The sequence below is a fragment of the Carcharodon carcharias genome, chromosome 3 (genome assembly GCF_017639515.1).
Source record: "Carcharodon carcharias isolate sCarCar2 chromosome 3, sCarCar2.pri, whole genome shotgun sequence".
NCBI classification, from domain to species: Eukaryota; Metazoa; Chordata; class Chondrichthyes; order Lamniformes; family Lamnidae; genus Carcharodon; species Carcharodon carcharias.
In genome coordinates, this window is record NC_054469.1 from 76258631 (window position 1) to 76281749 (window position 23119).

Consider the following 23119-nt stretch of genomic DNA (forward strand, 5'->3'; position numbering starts at 1 on the left):
GTGCAGAATGTACTCTCGGCAGGGAATGTCAATGCCTATCACCGAGAGTGTTTCCGTAGTACCAGTACAGACTGAGCTGGCCAAGTCCCAAAGGACTTAGCTGCTAGTCTAGGACTCCAGCAGGTGGTGAGGGAACAAATAAGACGGGAAAACATATGTGACCTCATCTTCACCAACCTGATTGCCACAGATGCATCTGTGCATGACAGTATCAGTAGGTGTGACCACCGCACAGTTCTTGAGGAGACCAATCCTCTCTTCACATTTAGGATACCTTTCATCATGTTGTGTGGCACTACCACTGTGCAAAATGGGATTGATTTTGAACAGATCTAGCAACTCAGGGCTGGGCAATCATGAGGCACTGTGGGCCATCATCAGCAACAGCAGTATTATACCCAACCACAATCTGTAAACTCACAGCCTGGCATATCTTCCCCCCCCCCACCCAACCCCACCCCGCCACTCCAGCATTACCACCAAGCCAGGGCAGGAGGGCATGCTACGAGAAGCACCAGGCATACCTAAAAATGTAGTGTCAACCTGGTGAAGCTACAACACAGGACTACTTGCGTGCCAAACAGTGTAAGCAGCAAGCGATAGAGCTAAATGACTCCACAACCAACAGATTGCACCTAAGCTCTACAGTCCTGCCATATCTAGTTGTAAATGGTGGTGGACAATTAAACAACTCGCTTGTGGAGGAGCCTCCACAAATAAACCCATCCTCAATGATGGAGGAGTCCAGCACACCAGTGCAAAAGATAAGGCTGAAGCATTTGCTGCAATCTTAAGACAGAAGTGCCGAGCAGATGATCCAACTCAGCCTCCTCCAGAGGTCCCAGCATCACAGATGCCAGTCTTCAGCCAATTTGATTCATTGCACATCATATCATAAAGTGGCTGAAGGCAATGGTTGCTGCAAAGGCTACGGGCCATGACAATATTCCGGCAATAGTACTGAAGACTTATACTACAGAACTAGCTGCACCCCTAGCCAAGCGGTTCCAGTACAGCTACAGCACTGGCTTCTAGCTGGCTATGCAGAAAATTGCCAAGGTATATTAGGTGTACAAAAAAGCTGGACAAATCCATCCCGGCCAATTACCACCCAATCAGTTTAATCTTGATCATCAATAAAGTGATGAAAGAGGTCATCAACAGTGCTATCAAGCGGTACTTGCTTAGCAATATCCTACTCACTGATGCTCAGTTTGGATTCCGCAGGGTCACTCAGCTCCTGACTTCATTACAGCTTTTGTTCAAACATGGACAAATGAGCTGAATTCCAAAGGGGAGGTGAGAGTGACTGCCCTTGACATCAAGGCAGCATTTCACCGAGTGTGGTATCACGGAGCCCTAGCAAAACTAGAGTCAATGGGAATCAGGGGGATAACTCTCTCCACTGGTTGGAGTCATACCTAGAACAAAGGAAAATGGTTATAGTTGTTGGAGGTCAATCATCTCAGTTCCAGGACATCACTGCAGGAGTTCCTCAGGGTAGTGTCCTCGGCCTGACCATCTTCAGCTGATTCATCAATGACCTTCCTTCCATCATAAAGTCAGAACTCAAAAGGTTTGCTGATGATTGCACCATGTCCAGCACCAGTCATGACTCCTCAAATACCGAAGCAGTCCATGTCCAAATGCAGCAAGACCTGGACGATATCCAGGCTTGGCCTGACAAATGGCAATTAACATTTGTGCCACATCTCCAACAAGACAGAATCTAATCATCACCCATTACCATTTCTGAATCGTCCACTATCAACACCCTGGGGGTTGCCATTGACTAGAAACTGAACTGGACTAGCCATTATAATTACTGTGGCTACAGGAGCAGGTCAGAGGCTAGGAATACTGTGGGGAGTAACTCATCTCCTGATTCTCCAAAAGCCTGTCCATCATCTACAAGGCACAGGTCAGGAGTGTCATGGAATACTCTCTACTTGCCTGGATGAGTGCAGTTCCAACAATTCTCAAGAAGCTTGACACCATCCAGGACAAAACAGCCCACTTGTTTGGCATCCCATCCATAAACATTCACTCCCTCCACCACCGATGCACAGTAGCAGCAGTGCGCACTATCTACAAGATGCACTGCAGGAACTCACCAAAGGTCTTTAGTCAGCACCTTCCAAACCCACGACTGCTACCATCTAGAAGGACAAGGGCAGCAGGCACATGGGAACACCACCACCTGCAAGTTCCCCTCCAAATCACTCACCAACCTGACTTGGAAATATATTGTCATTCCTTCACTTTTGCTGGGTCAAAATCCTAGAACTCCCTCCCTAACAGTACTGCAGGCATATCTATATCACATGGACTACAATGGTTCAAGAAAGCAGCTCACGGACAAATAGGGATAGGCAATAAATGCTGGCCCAGCTAGCGATGCCCACATCCCTTGAATAAATTTTTTTAAATCCCCGACAAGGGGAAACATCCAATCAGTATCTACCCTGTCAAGCCCCTTCAGAATCTTATAGGTTTCAATAAGGTCACCTCCCATTCTTCTAATTTCCAATGAGTATTGACCTAATCTGCTCAACATTTCTTCATAAGACAAACATTTCATCCCAGGAATCAGCCTAGTGAACCTTCTCTGAACTTCTTTCAGTGCAAGTATGTCCCTCCTTAAGTAAGGTGACCAAAACTGTATACAGTACTCTATGTGTAGTCTCACCAATGCCCTGTATAGCTGTAGCAAAGTTTCCCTACTTTTATGTTCCACCCCCCTTACAATAAAGACCAATGTTCCATTTGTCTTCCCAATTACTTGCTGTACCTGCCTGCTGACTTTTTGTGATTCATGTACAAGGATACCCAGTTCCCTCTGTACTGTTGCATTCCTGCAATCTCTCTCAGTTTAAATAATATTCTGCTTTTCTATTCTTCCTGCCAAAGTGGACAATCTCACATTATCCCACATTACACTCCATCTGCCAATTTTTTGCCCACTCACTTGACCTACCAAATCTCTTTGCAGACTCTTTGGATCCTCCTCACAACTTGCTTTCCCACAAATCTTTGTACCATCATCAAATTTGGTGACAATACATTCAGTCCCTTCATCCAAGTCATCGGTGTAGATTGTAAATAGTTGAGACTCCAGCACTGATCCTTGTGGCACTCCACTAGCTACAGTTTCCCATCTTGACAATGATCCATTTATCCCGGCTCTCTGTTTCTTGTTGGATCTCAGTTCCAACTGCCCCCAAAGTGTGCGAGTGACTTCATCATCAGGCCTCTTCTTCCTCTTCCCATCTTTGCTCTTCCATTACCCTCTGACCGCAGGTTGCGTTTCTTAGATATCTGAAAGGAAAAAGGCATGAGGGTAGAGATGTGGATTGTGGGTGAGGTCACGGGTACACAGTCTTCCATTTGTTAGCTTTTGCTGCTTTTGATCCTGCAAGAAAGAGGGAAATACAGTAGGGAGTGCGGTGCAATGTGTTTGGGTGATGTGACTGTTATGGGTGATGTGACTGTCACGTTGAATAGCTGTGTGCAAGCTGTGAGGTACCGGTATCAAATTTTGCCCACCCAGTATACCTTGTTGTCAGGTGTGTTTTATCAATGAACAGCCAGTTTTTTTAAATATATAAAATGCTTCAGGTGCTGGAAATCTAATATTAAAACAGAAAATGCTGGAAAAGCTCAGCAGGTTTGGAAGCATTTGTGGAGAGAGAAACAGAGTTGGCGTTTCAAATCCATACGACTCTTCTTCAATTTTTCCAGCATTTTCTGTTTTTATATATTAGTCATTTTCTTTAGTTATGTTCAAAATTATACAAAGTCAACAGAAGTACCGTTTATTGCTGTTTTGCTTTTTTAATATATTGTCAGAAACATCTAATTACCTCAACATTATTTCTGTGCAGAATACGAAGGCTCGGGAACAGAAAGACGGCAAAAGCATGTAAAGTGTGGAAAGTGCAAGTATGGAGCTGAATGTGATGAAGATGCGGAGGATGTCTGGTAATTTATCTTTCAAAATGTACAACAAAGGCAACATAACTGTAGAGTAAAACAAAAAAAAAATAATAACTTTACATTTCAATCAAAACAAATAGTGAATATGTTGAAAATCTGAACAAGGAAATTCACACATTTCATCTTGTGATCTCATTTGCAAGCTCTGATTTTTTTTCCATGGAATAGTTTTTGGTAGATTTTTGCTGTGCTTGCAATCTACAACAAAGCTGTGAATATAAGATTGCATTGACTGATGAGCCTTTTGCACAGGAGGGTTATAGATGGATGAGTGTTTTACCTCACATGCCAAACACTGGATTTATGTTGGATTGTGTAAAGCTCTATTGATTACAAATTGCAACAGACAGAAGGTTAAAGCAACATGCATATGGGAGCTAAATGGAAATAAAATCAGAAGAATGAAGGAAGGATAACTATATAATAAATGCAGAAATATAGGAAAAGATAATGGGAAAAGAAAAATATAGATTAAACCATGTTGCATTTATGTAACTGAAAATACTAAGTTTTTGTTAGGTTGTGGTCTATTTAGTTAGATTCTCTCTCATACGTACTGGCCTATTTTATTTTCTCCATTATGCTAAGTTACTCAAATGAAAACGGTATTTTTTCATGCTGTTTAAAATAGGGTTCAGCATGTAAATGTGGAAAGCTTGCCTCTCTGAATCTGTCCCACAATAGCAGAGCTCAAAACCATACCTAAGTTCAATATATATACCATATTGGAGTTACATCCCAAAGGAGCCAGGAGACACTCATTTTATAATGAAGCAATACTCTGATGATGTAGGGCACAGATATCCTCATGAAGCACATCTGCCAGACTGCATTGAACCTTGTAAAACTAATGCTATCAAAACATATTGGTTTTATTTTGTAAGATGACATTCTTAAATTTTACAGTAGGCAAGTACAGAATGAGAACATGTATATTCACCTTTGTGAAACCATAAATCACCGTATCTTTCTCTGTAGATAGTTTCACAAAAACAATCTAATCCTATGTTGTTATTTCACATTCACCAATGATATGAAAACTTCTTGGAAAGTTTATCAAATGGAAGCAAGTGTATATTATTGATCTATTCATGATATAGTGAAAACAGGTTTCTGTTATACTGTAGTTCAGTAATAATGTATGATTTTAATCTGCAAATGATGAAATAGTTCATTACATCTTCAATAAGTTTCTGCAAGGGAAGCACAGCCATTGCTTAAAGGCTCTGTGTTACCTATCAATCAACCTTAAGTGAATACACAGGGCTAAATTTAATGGTCAGCCAGCCAGAGGGCTGGTGGCAACCCAGCCAAAACCATCTTTGGATGTCCTGACAGAGGTTCAATGACCATCAGGCAGTTAACTGCCAGTTGTCAGATCTTCCACTCCTTTAAGGGTGGAGGCCCTGCCTCCAAGAGCTGCTGGCCAGTCAAGAGGGCTGGCAACTCCACAGTCCCAGCAGTGCCACCAGAAGCAGTGGCTACTGCTGGTGCTGCAGTGGGTCAGGACCAACAATGCTGGTAGAGGTGCTAGAATTAAGATAAGTTTGTGAGACTTGCCGGGGCCTGTCAGCGAGGGAGGTGTGTTGTTTTGGAGGGTAAAGAAGGGGCCTTGCAGCAAGATCGGGTCTTGCTGCCAGTTGGGGGTTTTGGGAGGGGGGGTGGGGGGTTGGTTGGTTGTTTTGGGGGGGTGGCGAGTGGATAGGGTGTTGTGCATGGGCTACAGGATGCCCGATCAAGAGGGCACCCCATCCATGCTGCAGGAAGACTTTTATTGGGAAGTCTCCCAATGAGTCATAGGCCCCTTTTGCTGTTGGTAGAATACCAGCGGTGGAGGAATGAGGCCCTTAAGTGACTCTTAATTGGCCACTTAAGGGCCTCGCTTGGCCTCCGGTTGGAAAGGGTTGTCCTCGACATTCCCTGTCCCTAACTTAATCAGAGGGAGTCAGAAAGGTGAAGGTACTCCAACCCCTAGCCTCCCAATTCTATACACCCCCCATGACAGCCCATTCATGAGGGCGTCAGTAAATTCTGCCCACAGGGTACAGGATAGCCTAATCCAATAAGGATTACAGCCAAACAACATCACTCATACCTCATTCTTTTATTCTGCTGGAAATAAAGAAGCTGCCTTTTATCATGCCCACGTTGTTTGACTTCTTAGAAAACTGAGAGTATAGGCAAAAATATTAAAATACAGAAAACTTGCAAAAGGAACATTAATTGGCATTGATTATTCATTGAAAGTTTCCAGTAAAGCTGTTATTAGAACTAAGCAAAGGCTAGGATGCAGCTGAGAAGTGTTTGACTATAAGGTGAAACATTTTACCCTAGCATTGTGTAAACCATTGGTGAAGCAAAATTTTGGATATCTCCCTTCAAAACAACACAAACAAATTGCATTTAATTAGCAATGTTAATGTCAAGAATGTTCTCCATGAGGAGATAATCAAAAAAAATTGACACTGCGCTAAAGCGAAAGGTTAAGGAGGGGATGAGAGAATTTGATAAAAGCGGGAAGTTTTAAGGAGGATGTTTCAAATGAGGAGAGGGAGGTGGAAAGACTTAGGAAAGAAATTCAAGAACATAAGTCCTCAGAGGGTGAATGCATGACCACCAATAGTGGGGTCAACTGGGCTGGTGGTCAGGGTGACAGGGTGGGTGTGGAAGTGGGCAGGGAGGCAAAGTTTAAACAGGGAACAAAAGTAAGATGAGCAGAGATCAGAGGGTTGTAGATCTAACAAAGGTTACAGAAATGGGGGATGGTTGAGGCTATGAATGGGATTTAAACTCGATGATGTAAATTTTAAATTTAATGTGTTGGGAGAACAAGCGCAAATGTATGTCAGCAAAGACTGTGGTGGTGGATGAACAAAACTTAGTGTGGGAGAGAACATAGATAGCAGAGCTTTATTTTGAGCTGAAGTTTGACAAAGGTAGAAAATGAGGAGTTGCAGAATTTTTGTGGGGATTGAAGACAATGGCAATGATATTCCTAAAATTTAACTGAAGGTAATTCCGGGCAAGGGCTCTAACATTGCGTAGGCAATTGAGGTGTCAAAGAAATGGATTTCAAATTCAACAGCACATAGTGTGGAAGCAAACTTCATGGCCAGCATTTTCGGGGTAGTGGTAAGTACCGTTTGGTGGGCAGTGTGACCATGGTGGCAATCCTCCCAGCAGCAGCCATTTACATGGCCATCAATAGCCTCATCGTCCAATTAAGGACAACAGGCTGGCTCTCCATGCTGCTGGCCCAATCAGAAGGCCAACAGCTCTGCAGCCTCAACTGAGTCTGCAAAGAGAACAAGAGAGTGCTTCCATGTGAGGTGCCCTCTCATGTGAGTTACAAAGTGTTTTAGTTCTGCTGGGGCTAGGTGGTGTCGCAGCTGTGCTGATGGCCTCCTCATTAGGCCATGGAGTTTCCAAATGTGATGGCTGTCCCCATCCACCCCAAGGAAGCAGTTGGGAGACAGCCTCCATAAAGATGGCCCTTAGCTGGGACTTTACTTGGGCCACTGCTAAAATGAAAACAGAATTACCTGGAAAAACTCAGCAGGTCTGGCAGCATCGGTGGAGAAGAAAAGAGTTGACGTTTCGAGTCCTCATGACCCTTCGACAGAACTTCAAGTTCTGTCGAAGGGTCATGAGGACTCGAAACGTCAACTCTTTTCTTCTCCACCGATGCTGCCAGACCTGCTGAGTTTTTCCAGGTAATTCTGTTTTTGTTTTGGATTTCCAGCATCCGCAGTTTTTTTGTTTTTACCACTGCTAAAATGGCCTAGCGGCAGAACTGCTTTCGGGGACCCTCTCCAATGCAACTCCCCAGCATTTTATTGGTCCCTTCCCCACCTCCTAGCACACAACCCAGGGGCTGGTAAAGTCTGTGAATGATGATTTTTAAGGAATTCTGTGTAGATGATGAAGAGGAGCAGACCAATGATAGATCTCCAAGGAATGTTTGAACTTACAATTAAGAGCAACAAGAGAAACCATTTCTGCAGACGCTGTGGCTATAATCTGATAGCTAGGAGTGGAACAAAGCCAAGGAGGACTCAACAAGAAGACTAGACAACAGAGCTGAGCTCAATGTTGGATCCTTGGTTGACTTCCAAAATGATAATGCTGCATAAGAAAGAGGAGGTACTCTGGCTACAATCAGATAGGTACAAGTGGAACAAAGTGAGGATAGTCACACTGAGCTGGACAAAGGAGAGAGACATTGGAGGAGGATGGTGGAGTTGACCATGTCAAAGACTGGAGAGAGGTTGAGGAGGATAGGGCAGGTGATACACCTTGTTCAAAGTCAAAAATAATTTTTTATGTGACTTTATGTGGGCCATTTTGATGCTAAGGGAGGCATGCAAACCTGATTAGAGAGATTCAAACAGGAAGTGGCAGAAAAAATGGGGACAGATTTTGCAGTTGCCAAAATATTCGAGGATTTTTTAAATGAATAGGGAGTTTGAGGTGGTTGTTTGCATTTACTATGTCAACTGGCACAGGACTGTGAAGGCGAGCTGTATGGTCAGCCATTTAGTGGGAGTAGGGATAAGAGAGCAAGACTCGGTCTCATGGATGAAATAAGGTCAGAAAAGGCAGGGTGAAGACTGGGGAGAAACCGGAAAGAGGTGACTGTTCAGAGCTACAGCAGGAGAGGTTGGCTTGATAAACAAGGGTAAACAGCATAGGCAGGTGCATGGATGGCCCTTATTTTGATGACAAAAATTCCTGTCGATTTCTCAGACTTGTTAGATCTGAGGGTGAAAGGGGCAGGATTAAGGGATTTAAGCAGGCAACTGGTAGGAGAAAAGAGAAGCCAGGGAATCTTTTTGCCTTCCAGGATGATTCTAGTGTAATGAATGGAGATAGAGTTTAGGTACAACCTGATCTGGCAATGGATGGCCAAGTCAAATGTGCTCAACTCTGCACTCCTTAGGCTTGAGGGTGAATTGATAGGTGCCATACCCGAAGTAATCACTTTGTTGGAAGACAATTAAAGGTTTCATGGGCCAAAGGTGTGAGTTAAAGTTATTGGTCAAATTGACTTATGTGAATGGAGGATCAAAGGCGAGGCAGCTGGAAATTTTAAAATACAGTTGTAAATTATTATGGCAAGAGTTTTTTCTAAAGATGGATGTAGAAGTAAGTGGGGCTGGGAGGAAATAGGGGCCTGTGGGTGGTAAAGAATATGAGAATTGGAGATGGTCATGTTTGTGATTGAAATTTGAGAGTAGTGAGGCTACAAGAGATGCTGAGGTGAAAAATGCAACAATGATTATCAATAGCTTATATGGAGGGAGAAGTCTAGTACTGACAGGATGTTGATAAATTTAACAGATATTTTGAAGGTGAGGTGAAGCTTAAAATCGCCAAAGATGAGGAGCTGGATTTTCATCACGGAAGCAGGAGCAGAAACTTGCTTCGAATGGGAAATTGACTAAAATTCATGCAGTAATTGATTGATCATTGGTGTTGAGAGATGTTTCCTTTTCAATAAGAGCCAGTTGGGACAGGAATGGAGGTGGGTCAGATGAAGTGTAGCACTTGTTTAGACACGTAAAGCAGCCACTACTGAGACTGCTGGGTTCCTGATGGAGAGATCTGCAATTTGTGCCAAAGCCTTCTGCTTCACCAACGGGAAGCAAGGTATCACAGGGGAGCCAAAGGCTTGGTACCCATGAGGGTGAGGAAGAAGCTGCTCTTCCCAGAAAGTAGCAGGGCGAGGCCACCTCATCATGCAGAAAGGGCCTCTATTCAGTGTCATCTCCCTCTGCCTTGAATTCCTCCTCTTCTCTTCCCTCCTGCTCATTCCTTGATGATTTGACCTTTTCAGGGATTTCACCATCCTCAAGGTCCAAACGTCCCTAGCGGGTCATGTTATAGAGTGTACATGCACCTACCACAATAGCCAACCTTTGCAGGAACATATTGGAGGGCACCCACTATGTTCAGGCACTGTATCCAGTGCCCTCTGAGCCTGAAATGCTCCATCACTTGTGAATCTCATGTATCGTCCAACCTGTCACTTGGGTGATGCAGCAATCTGCAGCCACCTGTGAGATCCCACAGCGATCTGCAGCTGACCCTTAAAAGGATCCAGCAATAAAGAAATTCAAGGTCACAGTTACCTTGACTGTTACAGCACAAAGATAGGTAGGAAAGTATGTGGTGAAGAAGACATAAGGAGTTTGCAGACAGATATAGTTAAGTTGAGTGGGTGGGCAAAAATCTGGCAGATGGAGTATAATATGGGAAAATGTGAAGTTGTTCACTTTGGCAGGAAGAGTCAAAAAGCAGAGTACTACTTAAATGGAGTGCTACTGCAGAAGTCTGAGGTGCAGAGGTGTCTAGCTGTTCTCGTGCATGAGTCACAAAAAGTTATTGTGCAGGTACAGCAAGTAATCAGGAAGGCTAATGGAATGATATCCTTTATTTTGAGAGGAATTGAACATAAAAGTAAGGATGTTATGCTTCATTTATACAGGGCACTTGTGAGATCGCACTCAAATATCGTGTGCAGTTTTGGTCTCCTTATTTAAGGAAGGGTGTAAATGCGTTGGAAGTGGTTCTGAGGAAGCTAACTAGATTGATGCTTGGCATGAGCGGTGGTCTTATGAGGAAAGGAAAGGGACAGACTGGACTTGTTTCCACTCGAGTTTAGAAGAGTGAGGGGTGACTTGATTGAAGTATATAAGACCCTGAAAGGTCTTGACAAGGTGGATGTTGAAAGGATGTTTCCTGTTGTGAGTGAGTCCAGAACTAGGGGGCACTGTTTAAAATTAGGGGTCGCCCTTTTAGGACAGAGATGAGGGGAATTTTTTTCTCTCAGAGATAGATTCTTATTAGGCAAGGGATTCGAAGGCTAATGTAGAACTCAAAATACAAAGAGATCAGCCATGATCTTATTGAATGTTGGAGCAGTCTCAAGGGGCCAAATGGCCTACTTCTGCTCCTATTTCATATGTTTGTCTGTCGACTGCTACTGGCAGGGCCTTCTGATAAGTGGTTTGAGATGTGTGGTCCACACTGAAAAGGGTGCAGATGCCTGAAGGTCACAGTCTCCTTTAACACTGATTCTCATTCATATCCAAGTGCCTTTACCTCTGTTGGTAGATCCTGTGCTCAGAGTATTGTTTGCTCTGCTTCATGCCCCTCATCCCTCTCTTCTGGCCTCGTGATGCCTGGCACTCTACCCTTGCTGTGCAGGGTGCTCTTCCTCATCTTTGATGGCCTTGATTTCTGGGGATGCAACAACCATTTCCAGCTGCACCCTTCCATTTCCAGCCGCATCCTTCCTGTTGTTCAGGTGGAATCCAAACTGTCCACTGTTCTGATGCCCACGCAACTCCAGGAGGACGACAACCCTCTGAACTGACAAAGTTCTTAATGCTGACTCATCCCCTGACCTGTGATGGGCTCCACTAACTTTTACTTTGCTTCCACCTATGATCAGAATTTAGACTTACCTTCAGAAGCTTTTCTGGCCTCTCTGACTCACCCCCAATTTACTCCACATCTGCCTTCAGCTCATCTTCTGAAAGATGGCCTTTCAACAAGCCCTAACTGATTAATTGGCCTCAAAAGAAGTTTGAGCGAGTGCACAGGCCTGCGCTCTCCCCCACCCATACAAAAATTCTGAACAACCAGGTCTGAGGCGGGATGTCGGCACATGTGATGTCACAGCCTTTGTTCCAGCTGCCAGCCTCTGCCTGGGCCTGATTCGAATCATGATGTTTGGACCCAGGAAGTCACACATCAGAGGCTTCAGGAAGAGCAAGAGAGAATATCTGAGGAGAATCTCAGGGTAGGGCTGGGGGAGGATTTGGGGGAGAGAGAACATAATATGATGTTTAAAAAAGGAGAAAGAGCCAGAGGAATATGGAGTGAGACCAAGGTGTGGCTTGATTCAAGGCTTTACTGGCACTATGGCTGTTGGTCAGAGTTGGTGGTTCAGTCGGGTGGGGAGACTCTAATAAGGCACACCAAATTTCAGGCAAAATCAAGGCGTCAATACCCTCAGCCCATAACGAGGTCATGGATGGCAAAGACATTGATTGTAAATGAACAGAAATTCTGTAGGGAGATGTGGAGAGGGGCAGTGATTGTTGATCAAAAGACCTTGATGTATTGGAGAGGATTCAAAGAATAACAAGTGATTCAGAGGCTTAGCTCTGCATTATAAGGAGAGATTTATATGGCTAAATTTGTTTCGATTACAGAAAATAAATTGAATGCAGGAGAATCATTTTTTGAAATGCACCATGGAATGGATAATGCGGATGCAGGCAGATACTTAGGCTCTGAGCCCAGAACCAAAAGACACAGGTGTAAAATTAACAAACCTTAAGCAAGACTTAAAACTGGAAGCAATTGTTATTTCTAAAGAGCTATGAAGAGTTATCAGTTTATAAAATAGATTTCCAGATAAGGCAGTTAATTCTGTCTGAGTGAGCACCTTAAAAAAAGTACTGCATGAACACCCAATTAGTAAAAGGTTTGAGGGTTGTCAAGGTAACTAGGAATCATGTAGATTGAATGCAGCATGATTAAGATTAGATCAGCGTCCTGAATTAATGCTTCATTCATTATTTTTTGGGGACGAGTGGGGAGGGTGCACAGAAACTTAATGGAAGTGAATATGATTGGACAGATTGTAGGTGGTATTGAGAAGGCAGGTGCTTCCCAGGCTCAATTCCTTTTCCCCTTCATCCCCTTTTGCGATGTCAAGAAATGTGAGCCCAAAAGCCTATCATATCTATCATATTTTAGGGGCATCTGGGGCACTATTAGAGCAGATGGAGGTGAAAATTGGGATGGTCTTACGTGAAAATACCCTGGTTGAAGGTATGTGTGCTTTGTGCCTACCCCTTGGCCAGCTGTAGCTTTCTGTTGTCAATCAAAAAGGTGATGGGTTCAAGTCCTACTCCACTTACTCACAAAATCCAAAGAAGTGGGTCTAGCAAGATGATGTCATCCACTGGCATTCTGATGATGAAGCAGATGTGCAGAATTCTAAGCCAGCAGGAAGAGGATCATCAAAATGGGAAAGGCCATGTTTGTCTTAAAGTAGAACACTACAAAATAAACAGCTGCTGCATTCCAGTCTAGCCTATGTGTAACTCTCAACTGAGCTTTGAAATGGCCTAGCAATCCACTCAGTTGTATCAAACTGCTACAAAAAGTCGAAGAAGAATTAAAAACCTGGATGTACCACACCAACCTAGGCATCAGACACAAAAAAAAACACATTCGACACAGTTGACCCTGCAAAGTTCTCCTCATCTGGGGTCTTGTGCTAAAATTTGGAAAGCTGACCCAAGGATTAATCAAGCAACAAACTGACCACTGGTGTCAACCAGTGTTCCATCACCACCCCTAGATATGTCCTGTTCCATCGGTGGTACAATCAAGAAAGATGGCCCTGGGAGTCCTCAACATAGACTTCATTAGGTCTGGAGTCAAAGACATCAGGTCAAACGTGGCTAAGGAAACTTTCTACTGATTACCACCAACCGGCCTCCTTCAGATGATGAATCAATAAAGGGAGAGGCACAGAACAGGACGGCAATGGAATACTCCCACTTGCCTGGATGAGTGCCTCTCCAGCAATACTCATGAAATTCCATGCCAGCCAGAACAAAGCAGCCCACTTGATCGGCAGCCCATCAACCACATTTAGCATTCGCTCCCTCCACCATCGGTACATCATAGTTGCAGTGTATACCATCTACAAGATGCCCTGCAGCAACTCACCAAGTATTCTTTGACAGCACCTTCCAAAACCATCACCTTTAGCACCTAGAGAACAAGGGCAGTAGGTACATGGGAACATCATTACCTGTAAATTCCCTTGCAAGTCACACATCATCCTGACCTGGAAATATATCTCCATTCTTTCACTTTCACTCAATCAAAATCCTGGACCCCACTCCCTATCAGTATTGTGGGTGTACCTATACCAGATGCAATGGATCAAGAAATGGCTCACTACCACATTCTCAAGGGCAAAGAGGGATGAGTAATAACTCTTAACCTTAACAGCAATGCCCTCAAAAAAAAATGAGTGTGTAAAATATGTAGAACTAAGCTTTTTGGAGTCAAATAACTCTGGGCTGAATCTTCTTATGATCAATGAATCCTAGTCGACTACCGTCATCTTAGGCTTGGGACGAGAGCAGAGAATCAAAATGCCAGATTTTTATAAAGGCAATAAATAGTTTAAATTAAGCAGTTTTATTCATTAAATGAAAGAGATGGAGAATAGTTTGGATAGGAAGCACAACTATTACCCTTTACCAATTCTCTTTTTAAAAATGATTACAATAAAATCTGTCCATAGAAGGCCAATTGGTTGATTGCACCGATATTGATCATGGGTCAGTAAATCCGGTGAGCAACCCTTCTTTGTATTTATTTCCTAATTCTTATAGAAAATGATTTTCCAATGTGCTCCCTTCAGGTGAAAGTAGCTCTTGAGAAAAAAATTATGCAAGAATTTGTTAAGGTTCCAAAAAATATGCAAATGAACAAATTAATTTTTGTCAGGATTTCCTGCTGGGAATGTGTTTTGTAAACCCAAACAAAATATATATTGTTGAAGAGGCATATCTGGCCTTCAAGAGCTTGTTGTTGTAGAAGTAGGCCCGCTTCCTGTTATAATTTACTTTATTGGTTTTGTAACTTCTGCTATTTTTGGAGTGCTCCATCGCATTTATTTTTGACTTTCCATTTTTCCTTTAGTTTTGCCTGCTTTGTCCAGATCAGTAGTCCTAAAAGCTGCAATTTTGATCACAGTATTTGAAAGATAGGAATTCTTCCAGAAATCTACACTTTCTGCTGGCCTTGGAGGAGAAAGAAGTGTTGGAGAGATCAAAAACAGATATACTTATACCAGAAGTGTATACAAGTTCTTAACCACTCAACTGTACCTCTGTCACCTGTGAAGATGCAAAGCACTCCTGGCTGTCCAACCCCTCCACTTCCTCTGAAATTCAGTTCATTCAAAACTTTGCTGCCAGATTCTGACTCTGCACCAGGTGTCACTCAGTTATCACCGCCGCCCTCACTGAATGATTTTGGCTCCTGGTCCCTCAGTGCCTCCAATTTAAAATTCCCAGCTTTTTGTTTAAAACCTTTCATGGCCTCATTTTTTCCGATCTCTATATCACCCCCAGCCCTACAACTGTCCTCCCAAATGTTCTGTTTCTCCAAGTCTGCCACTTGTGTACCAATCACCACCCTGCATCCATCCCTAAACTTGCTCTTTGCTCCACCAATGTGGCCATGCCTTCAGTAGTATAGGTCTTACACTTTGGAATTTGCTCTCATCACCTGTCCATCGCCCTCTCATCCTCTAAGACCTCTTAAATCCTAGTCATTTGATTAAATTAAGTCTTTTGACTAAAGCCTTGGCCAACCCCACCTAATATTTCCTTTTTCAGCTCAGCATCCATTTTTGTCTGATTAACTTCTGTGATGCAACTTAGGGGGTTTGTTCTATGTGAAAGGCATTATATAAATACATATATGTTGTTATACACCAAAGTGCAAACACCTAAATAGATTTCAGCCTTTACCTAGCTGGCCTTCAATACGAGGCAGTCAGTAAGGAATACTGTCTCTGCCACCTCACCTTCAGATCAGGTTAATACCAGGGAAAGCTTTGCTGTTGACCTTGAAGGTGACTACATCCTTCAATTTTTGAACAACATTTCAAACCACCTCAGGGGAAATGATAAAGTCTATCTGCATGCTATGATATATACAACGGGTGATAGATGTCTTTTTGTCCATGAAAATAATTATCCCCTTGGAAAACAAGCAGTATCACAGACAGCACTTACTACATTTTCTTCTGCATGATAGGCTTCCCCAAAATACAGGATATAATAAGTGGCATAAATATGGCCATCCAGACCCCTGACACAAATCACATGTCCTCTATGAAAATAATGGGATTCCGTTCCATTAATGAGGTGGTTTACAATGTATAAATTTGTGCGCAATAGCATCCATTACCCTAGCAGCAATCACGATGGTGTCATTTTACAGAAATTCATCGTTTTATCATCATTTAAAGGAGGAGAAAGATTGAATGAGTAGCTTCTTTGTTACCAGATGCCTTCTACAGATCTGGCTTATGAGACAGTCACAAACAAGAGATAAACATAAGACATTTGCATGCAACTAGGATTACAGCAAGTCAAAGGAGATTCAGATGTCATGGAGCCATTTATGGCACAGAAGGGGGCCATTCGGCCCATCGAATCCATGCCAGCTCCCTGTGGAGCAATCCAATCCTCTGCTTGGTCCTTGTGACCCTACAAGTTTATTTTCTTCATGTGCTCATCCAATTTCTGTTTGAAAAGATTGATTGTTTCCTCTTCCATACCCTCATGGGCAGCAAGTTCCCAGTCATTACCACTTGCTGAGTTAAAAAAGTTCTTCCTCACATTTGCCTTGCATATCTTGTCCAAAATCTTAAATCTGTGTCCCCTAGTCATTGTACCATCAGCTAATGGGAAGAGTTTTCTTTATCTACCTTATCTAAACCTGTCATAATCTTGTGCACCTCTATCAAATCTCCCCTCACTCTCCTTTGCTCCAAGGAGAACAACACTGGCCTTTCAAACCTAACCTTGCAACTAAAAACCCCAATCCCTGGAACCATTCTGGTAAATCTCCTCTTCACCCTCTCAAGGATAAGTGGGGTGACCAGAACTGGACACAATACTCCAGTTGGGGCCTAACCAGAGCTTTATAAAGGTTCAGCATATCTTCCTTGCTCTTGTACTCAATGCCCCTATTTATGAAGCCCAAGGTCCCATATGATTTGCCAATCACTCTCTCAATATGTCCTGCCACCTTCAAAGATTGATGCACATGCACCCCCAGTTCCCTCTGGTCCATTACACCCTTTAGACTTGTGCTATTAAGTCTATACTGCCTCTCCCCATCCCTTCAGTTAAAGTGCATCACCTCACACTTCTCTGCATTAAATTCCATCTGCCACTTGTCTGCTCATTCTGTTAACTTATCTATGTCCTGTTGCAGGCAATTTGTTTCATTCTTACTCTTTGGCACTCCTCCAGCATCATTGGCAAATTTTGAAATTTCACTCCATATTCCAAAATCCAAATCATTTATATAGAGCAAAAAAAGCAGTGGTCCTAGCTGGAAAACACCACTGTCTACCATCCTCCATTCCAAAAGACATCCATCATCTACCATTACTCACTGCTTTCAGTCTGTCCTGAAGCCTATTTTTTGTCCAATTATTCACTGGACCTCCAATTCCATAAGCCTCAATTTTGTTAACCAGCCTTTTATTGGTACTTTCTCAAAGGCTTTCTTAAAATCCATGTATACAATTTCCATTGCATTCTTTTATCAACCTTCTCTGTTACTTCATCAAAAAATTCTATGAGATTAATCAAACACAGTCTGCCTTGTACAAATCTGTGCTGGCTATCCTTAATCAACTCAAATATCTCCAAGTGCCTGTTTGATTTTTTCCCCAGTTTAAGAATTCCAAAACATTACCCACCACTGCTGTTAAATTAACTTGCCTGTAGTTGCCAGGACTGTCCTTGCATCCTGTTTTCAATAAGGGTGTCACATTTGCCACTCTTCAATCCTCTGGCACTTCTCCAATATCTAGGAAAACATGAAAAATTAAGGCAAGCCCTTCCACTATCTCCACCCCCACCTTCTTCAGCAACCTGGTATGCAAGCCATCAGGACCAGGTGACTTAGCTATTCTTAGCATAGCCAGCCTTTCACACCTTGTCTTTCAATTTTCACAATATCCATTGCGTATTGCTGAAAAAAGAAATATGTCAAAGCTTTTTGTTTTGCACTCATCAGGACACTTTGAAAGAATGCCAATATAAGGGGAAAACAACAATTTATACTATATGAGATTGGTTGGCAAGTGGACTCTGATTGGTAGAGGCTTTGCCATGGAGAATGCACAGCGATGATGACTGACAGCTAACTGCCAAGCATTGTTGAAATTTAAACCAGGCAGCTTGACCCTGATTGGTCAAGGCATTGCCCTGAGGAATGGGTCAGCGAATGGCTGTCACTTATTTTGCTTTGCTGAAACAGGCGCAATGTGTGTACATGTTCTTTCTCTCTGAAAAGAACAGGGCCCTGTGTATTAATTAATTAGCTTCCAGTACACACAAATGCTCCACACTGCGAGCCCGACTGACAATCTTAAGTTGGTTGTCAGCATAATTCTTAGCACATTGAGGATTATTTAGCAAAGGTTGTCCAATCACGGAATCACATCTAGTGTTGGACACTGTGTTATGAGTTTTGCAAGCATGGGCTGCTTAGGTACAGCCTGTACCTAGATCGCTGCAAACAGCAGCTGGGACATGCTGTTTGATACAGTCCACCAGTCTTTGGGATGGACAGTCTACATACCTAGCATCACATTGGCACTGAAATTCATATACCATATTATTTATTTGTGTGATTGGCAGAAGGTCTTTTTGGCTCAATGTCAACATCCTGTTGGTGGTGGATACCACTCGTGTTGCTACTGCATAGTAGCAGCGTGAAACAGCTAACTTTGTTGCTCAAATGTTGTCAGTTGAGCTCACAATATGGCACATTTGTATAAACGGGAAGCTACTTATGTTAATACACTGCTTACTGTAGGCATTTTGCCATACAAGGCTTATTGTTGGATACATAATGCCATGTTCAAATGGCAACCAATGACATACCAATCTAATCCTCAACACCAGGTCCACGGGTCAGACATCTAGCACCAGCACAGGGGTTCAGCCCTAATATTCAAATGATCCCATTCTCAAAAGTTGGAATAGAAGCCTCATCCCTACACACCTCTGGAGTGCAGCACCAGGATCACAATTTCTAGGTTAGATCCTAAATAAGGGGATTGCTGTTTTTAAGGAAAATTTAAAATCTTTTGGCTGTAAGACCCGCTACCTGATCTAAAAGTTTTTGCTTATACTTAGTATTATAGCGCACAACAACTTGGATACTGTTCCACTAAATGTGGTACACCTTTAATAACACCACTAAGCAATAGTCACAATACTGGTTACTTAGTTGTCCTGTGAACCGGAGTTCACCTCGGTGGTTAATCCGCTACGCATGTCTTCAGAGTGGCTGACCAAACAATCCACCCACTGCAGCAATGATGTCAAAGTGTGCTCTTTCTTTGTACTGTTTTTTTGGTTCTGACCTTATGCCATGGCATATGCATATAGGGCAATACCTGTTTTCAGCCCATGTTTTCAATTACATCAGTGCCTTTTCCCTTGTTTTTATGTCCTGGGCCCCACACAAGGTCATGCTTGAAGGAATAGAGCCAGTCTGACTCTGCTTTATCTCTTACACTGTTATCAATCCCCAGGCTAGTACAGATAGATATCCTTATTACCTCTAACGAGCACAAATGGTATCTATCTTTCTCACAGTCTGTGGCCAGTTCTCCTGCACAGTTTAATTCATTTTATGGACCTTGCTAATTCTGGCAAGGCTGTGTCTTGACTAAATTCCCCATGCTGCATTGCATCCACAATGCTGTTCATCATGTGTCTTCAGTCAGGGTACTGCTTCTATACGATTTTCCATCATGGGACAAACTTCACACACAGGGCCACCAAGCAACTGGTCTACATTCATTAATATAAAAGGAATAAAGAAACAGTTACATAGTTAAAAAGTTATTAATACATTAAAAGAATGTCAATAATAGATTGGCTTGCAGATTCAGCTCAAATAATTTGATGGTGGACGTTTATGTAGCAAAGGTTAACAGGTACCTCAAGAGCTAGAGAAGTGAGCTAATGTACTGAAATATCTTTAAAGTGGATGATAGGATAAGTGGGCAATGCATGGAATTACCTGATATTTAACTTGGTTAAGATTCATCAAATGAAACACAAATATAATCCCTGCCACTTAATCTGCATTTCTACTGGATTTATCTATCCATTCCACTTTTAATAATTCTATGATAAATAAGAGAAAGAAGAAATAAAATAAAGTGAGGCAATGTAAAGAAAGTAATATAAATAAAGCAAGGAAGGTAATCAAGGAGAAATAGAAAGGAGGAATGTAGGAATTGCTGAGGAAAAAAGAGCAAGGTGCAAATAGTTTGTTGTCTATCATCCTGATGATGTATGGATAGCAGTGGTGCAAGTTGATGAGGGCCTAGCAAGTATGAGGCAAAGGGCCAATGTTACCCTCTTTACTAAAATGGGAATATAGGGATTAGCAGGCTTGATTTTCAATTGAGAATATCAGGACACATATCTGGAATGAACAGTTACTTCCCCCTCCTCCATATACAAAGAGCGGGGGCTGATATTAGCTGATGGTTCTCTATACAGTGACCTGCCATTCAATATATGGTGAAAACCAATGGCATCTATGATTGGTAATCTAATGTACACAGACCATGGGAATATTAGAAGCATTTTTCATGAATGTTCCCACTTCTTTTATGGAGGCATTTGAATTCAATCCTGGAAAATTATTACAGGTGATTATGAGAAAGGGATGAGAGGCCATGAAGTTCATAGCCATCATGCAGTGATGCACCCGCCTCATTGAAATTATATAATTTCAAGGATACTATGTAACTAGGGTAACCAATGAAAAATGTACAGATTTATTGATGTTCCTCAAGCCAATAAAGCAGATTTTTACAATGAAATTAGAGAAAGTATGAAATAAAAATTGAAAGCGCTAGAACTAAAGAAGAGAAAGCATGATAATCGTCAAAGGAACCTTAGTAATCATGCAGAAAAGCCATTATTAAATGATTAAATGTTTTAGACTAAACTACTTTTTCTTTTTTTAGTCAATATGTTTGTTTCATTCTTTTGGTCACCCTCAGAAATTAATATGCTTTATACAATGCTCATCCGTAATATGAATTTGACCAACACATTTGAATTTTATACTTCACTTATCCTTTTGCTAATGGCTGTAGGAGACACCAATGAACTATAAAATAAAAATAATCCCAGATCCTTTCAAGTGATGATTCATAAGCAACATATCTCGTTTTGAATGCTGTGAAGAATAAAGGACATTTTAATGACTGAGAGAATTGTTCTTCGTCTTTCCTTCGTTTCTGTTATTAACGTTTGCTAGAATCATCATCTTGAGTAGTGGAAAATTCAATGAAAACAACCTAAGAGCACTTCGACATTATGCAAAATACTGCTATGCACCTCGAGGTTAACTGCATCCATTATATTAAATTGAATCATTAAAGTCTAATATGTAGCTGGGCAGAAGGCAGTAAAATCAGCAAAGCTGAACAGACATCACAATGTTTATACAGTGTAACCAGGGTTTGAAATTAAGGGGAATTGAGAAATAATTCTTCTCAAATCAGATAAACCTGCCCCAAAACCACTTTCAAAAGGGCGAACCAGTGAAAGAATACCTGTAACTCAGTCACTGGTGAGATATGGTATGCTAAGGGTACACTGCTTCTAATAGAACTTCAAGTATGATTTAAACAAATCATTGGAAACTGTGTGCTGTTGCTATTGATTTTCCATCTTTCACACATGAAATATTAATTCCATCAGCAATAAAATTATCAATTATGCCTAGAAGATAATCGCTGTTACAGGACATGTACTTCAATTTAGAACACCGGCAGATGTTTCATTTTTTGTGGGCTATTGTTTGAGCGGGTGCAATTTGTGGCGATATCATGTTTAAAGGTTTCATTGTGATGTAATTTGTGTGGCAGTGATTGGTTTATATGGTAACTGGTACAATGTGCATTTTTTGGTTTTATCAGGTGTGTGTGTAATATAGACTGCAGCAGATTCAACTACAATCCAGTGTGTGCATCTAATGGAAAGTCATATGATAGTCCTTGCCTTGTCAAAGAAGCATCCTGCCAGAGACAGGAGTGGATTGAAGTAAAACGTCTTGGTAAATGCCAAGGTAAATGAATACATGTTCAGAAATGATGCATTGAGACTATATTCACAGTGATGTGCTAAGAGACTGGCATCTGTTTTGGGAGGCAAAAATTCTGCAAAACATTCAATCAATTTATCCACGTGCAGAGTTTTAGAAATAATAAATTAAAAGCCATAGTTGATGCATCATTTAGCTCACGCATAATGTAATTATTGGCATTTCACCCAGTCTTTTTCATTTCCATTCACATCATGTAGCATCCCAATGAGTGTTTAACTCCATATGACTGTGCATTCTTGCCTTTTCAAAGCCATTGTACATTTTCAAATTACTATGTTTTCTATTAATGATTATGCAGTTTTAAATGAAAATATGCCTCCCCTTTAATAGAACTTGTCAGCTTGTTTGTTCTCAACTGCTATCCAGTGAATCATTTGTTACTGCATTAAGCATGTCTCTAAGCAATAAAAAATGGCAGTAAAGGCAAACCAACAGGTGCATAATGGGAGGCTGGGAATAGGACTTTAGTAAGGTTCAGCCTGGGGATGACCTTATAAAGGTCAAATGAATGAGGCCAAATATTTGCCAAAGATTCAATTAAGATGTATAAGACCTATTCCTTGCACATCAATCCCTCCTCTCTGAAAAAGAAATTGAAAAGCTGTTTTGAGATTGTCAGTTCTCTAAATGAAGAAAATCCTTCCAAAACATGTGATTTTAGCTGTCAGTTTTGACGTGATAATAAAAAAGCAACAACAATTTGCTATGTTGTTGCAAATGACAAATACTATTTATGCAAACCTTGTTTCAATGCAGAAATGTTTTCCATCCAGATTACGCCAAAAGTAGTTGAATCTTTAAAGTAGATTTTTGAAAACAGGTAAACACCCAAAATGGTGGGGAGGAAGTGCACGTTCAAACCAGAAGTATACTAGCTGTCGTGTTGGGTGAAGACAAGAAAGAACCATCCTATGGCCATGTTGAAGCATGCATTATTCCCTTCACATATACAGATATGCTTGAGGTACCCTAGATTGATTTTTACTGAGGCAGCTTGTGACATTCTGGGCTGCACTCTAGGAAACTAGCCCTAGCGATCACCCGCAGTAAAATAAGTTACTTAATCTGAATATAGAACCAGGTGGAGCAGGATGGTTCCTCCTGCCTTCTCCTTTAACAACTG

The 23119-nt window shown here is 41.8% G+C and overlaps 1 protein-coding gene across 1 annotated transcript in view; it reads left to right on the forward strand.

The window, feature by feature from the left end:
* Positions 1–23119, forward strand: part of LOC121276013 (tomoregulin-1-like) — a 186424-nt gene that overhangs the window by 131477 nt on the left and 31828 nt on the right. The window contains exons 5-7 of the mRNA XM_041183958.1: positions 3885–3981; positions 21809–21957; positions 22018–22023. Of these exons, the coding sequence (XP_041039892.1) occupies positions 3885–3981; positions 21809–21957; positions 22018–22023 (252 nt within the window). The remainder of the gene's footprint in view (positions 1–3884; positions 3982–21808; positions 21958–22017; positions 22024–23119) is intronic.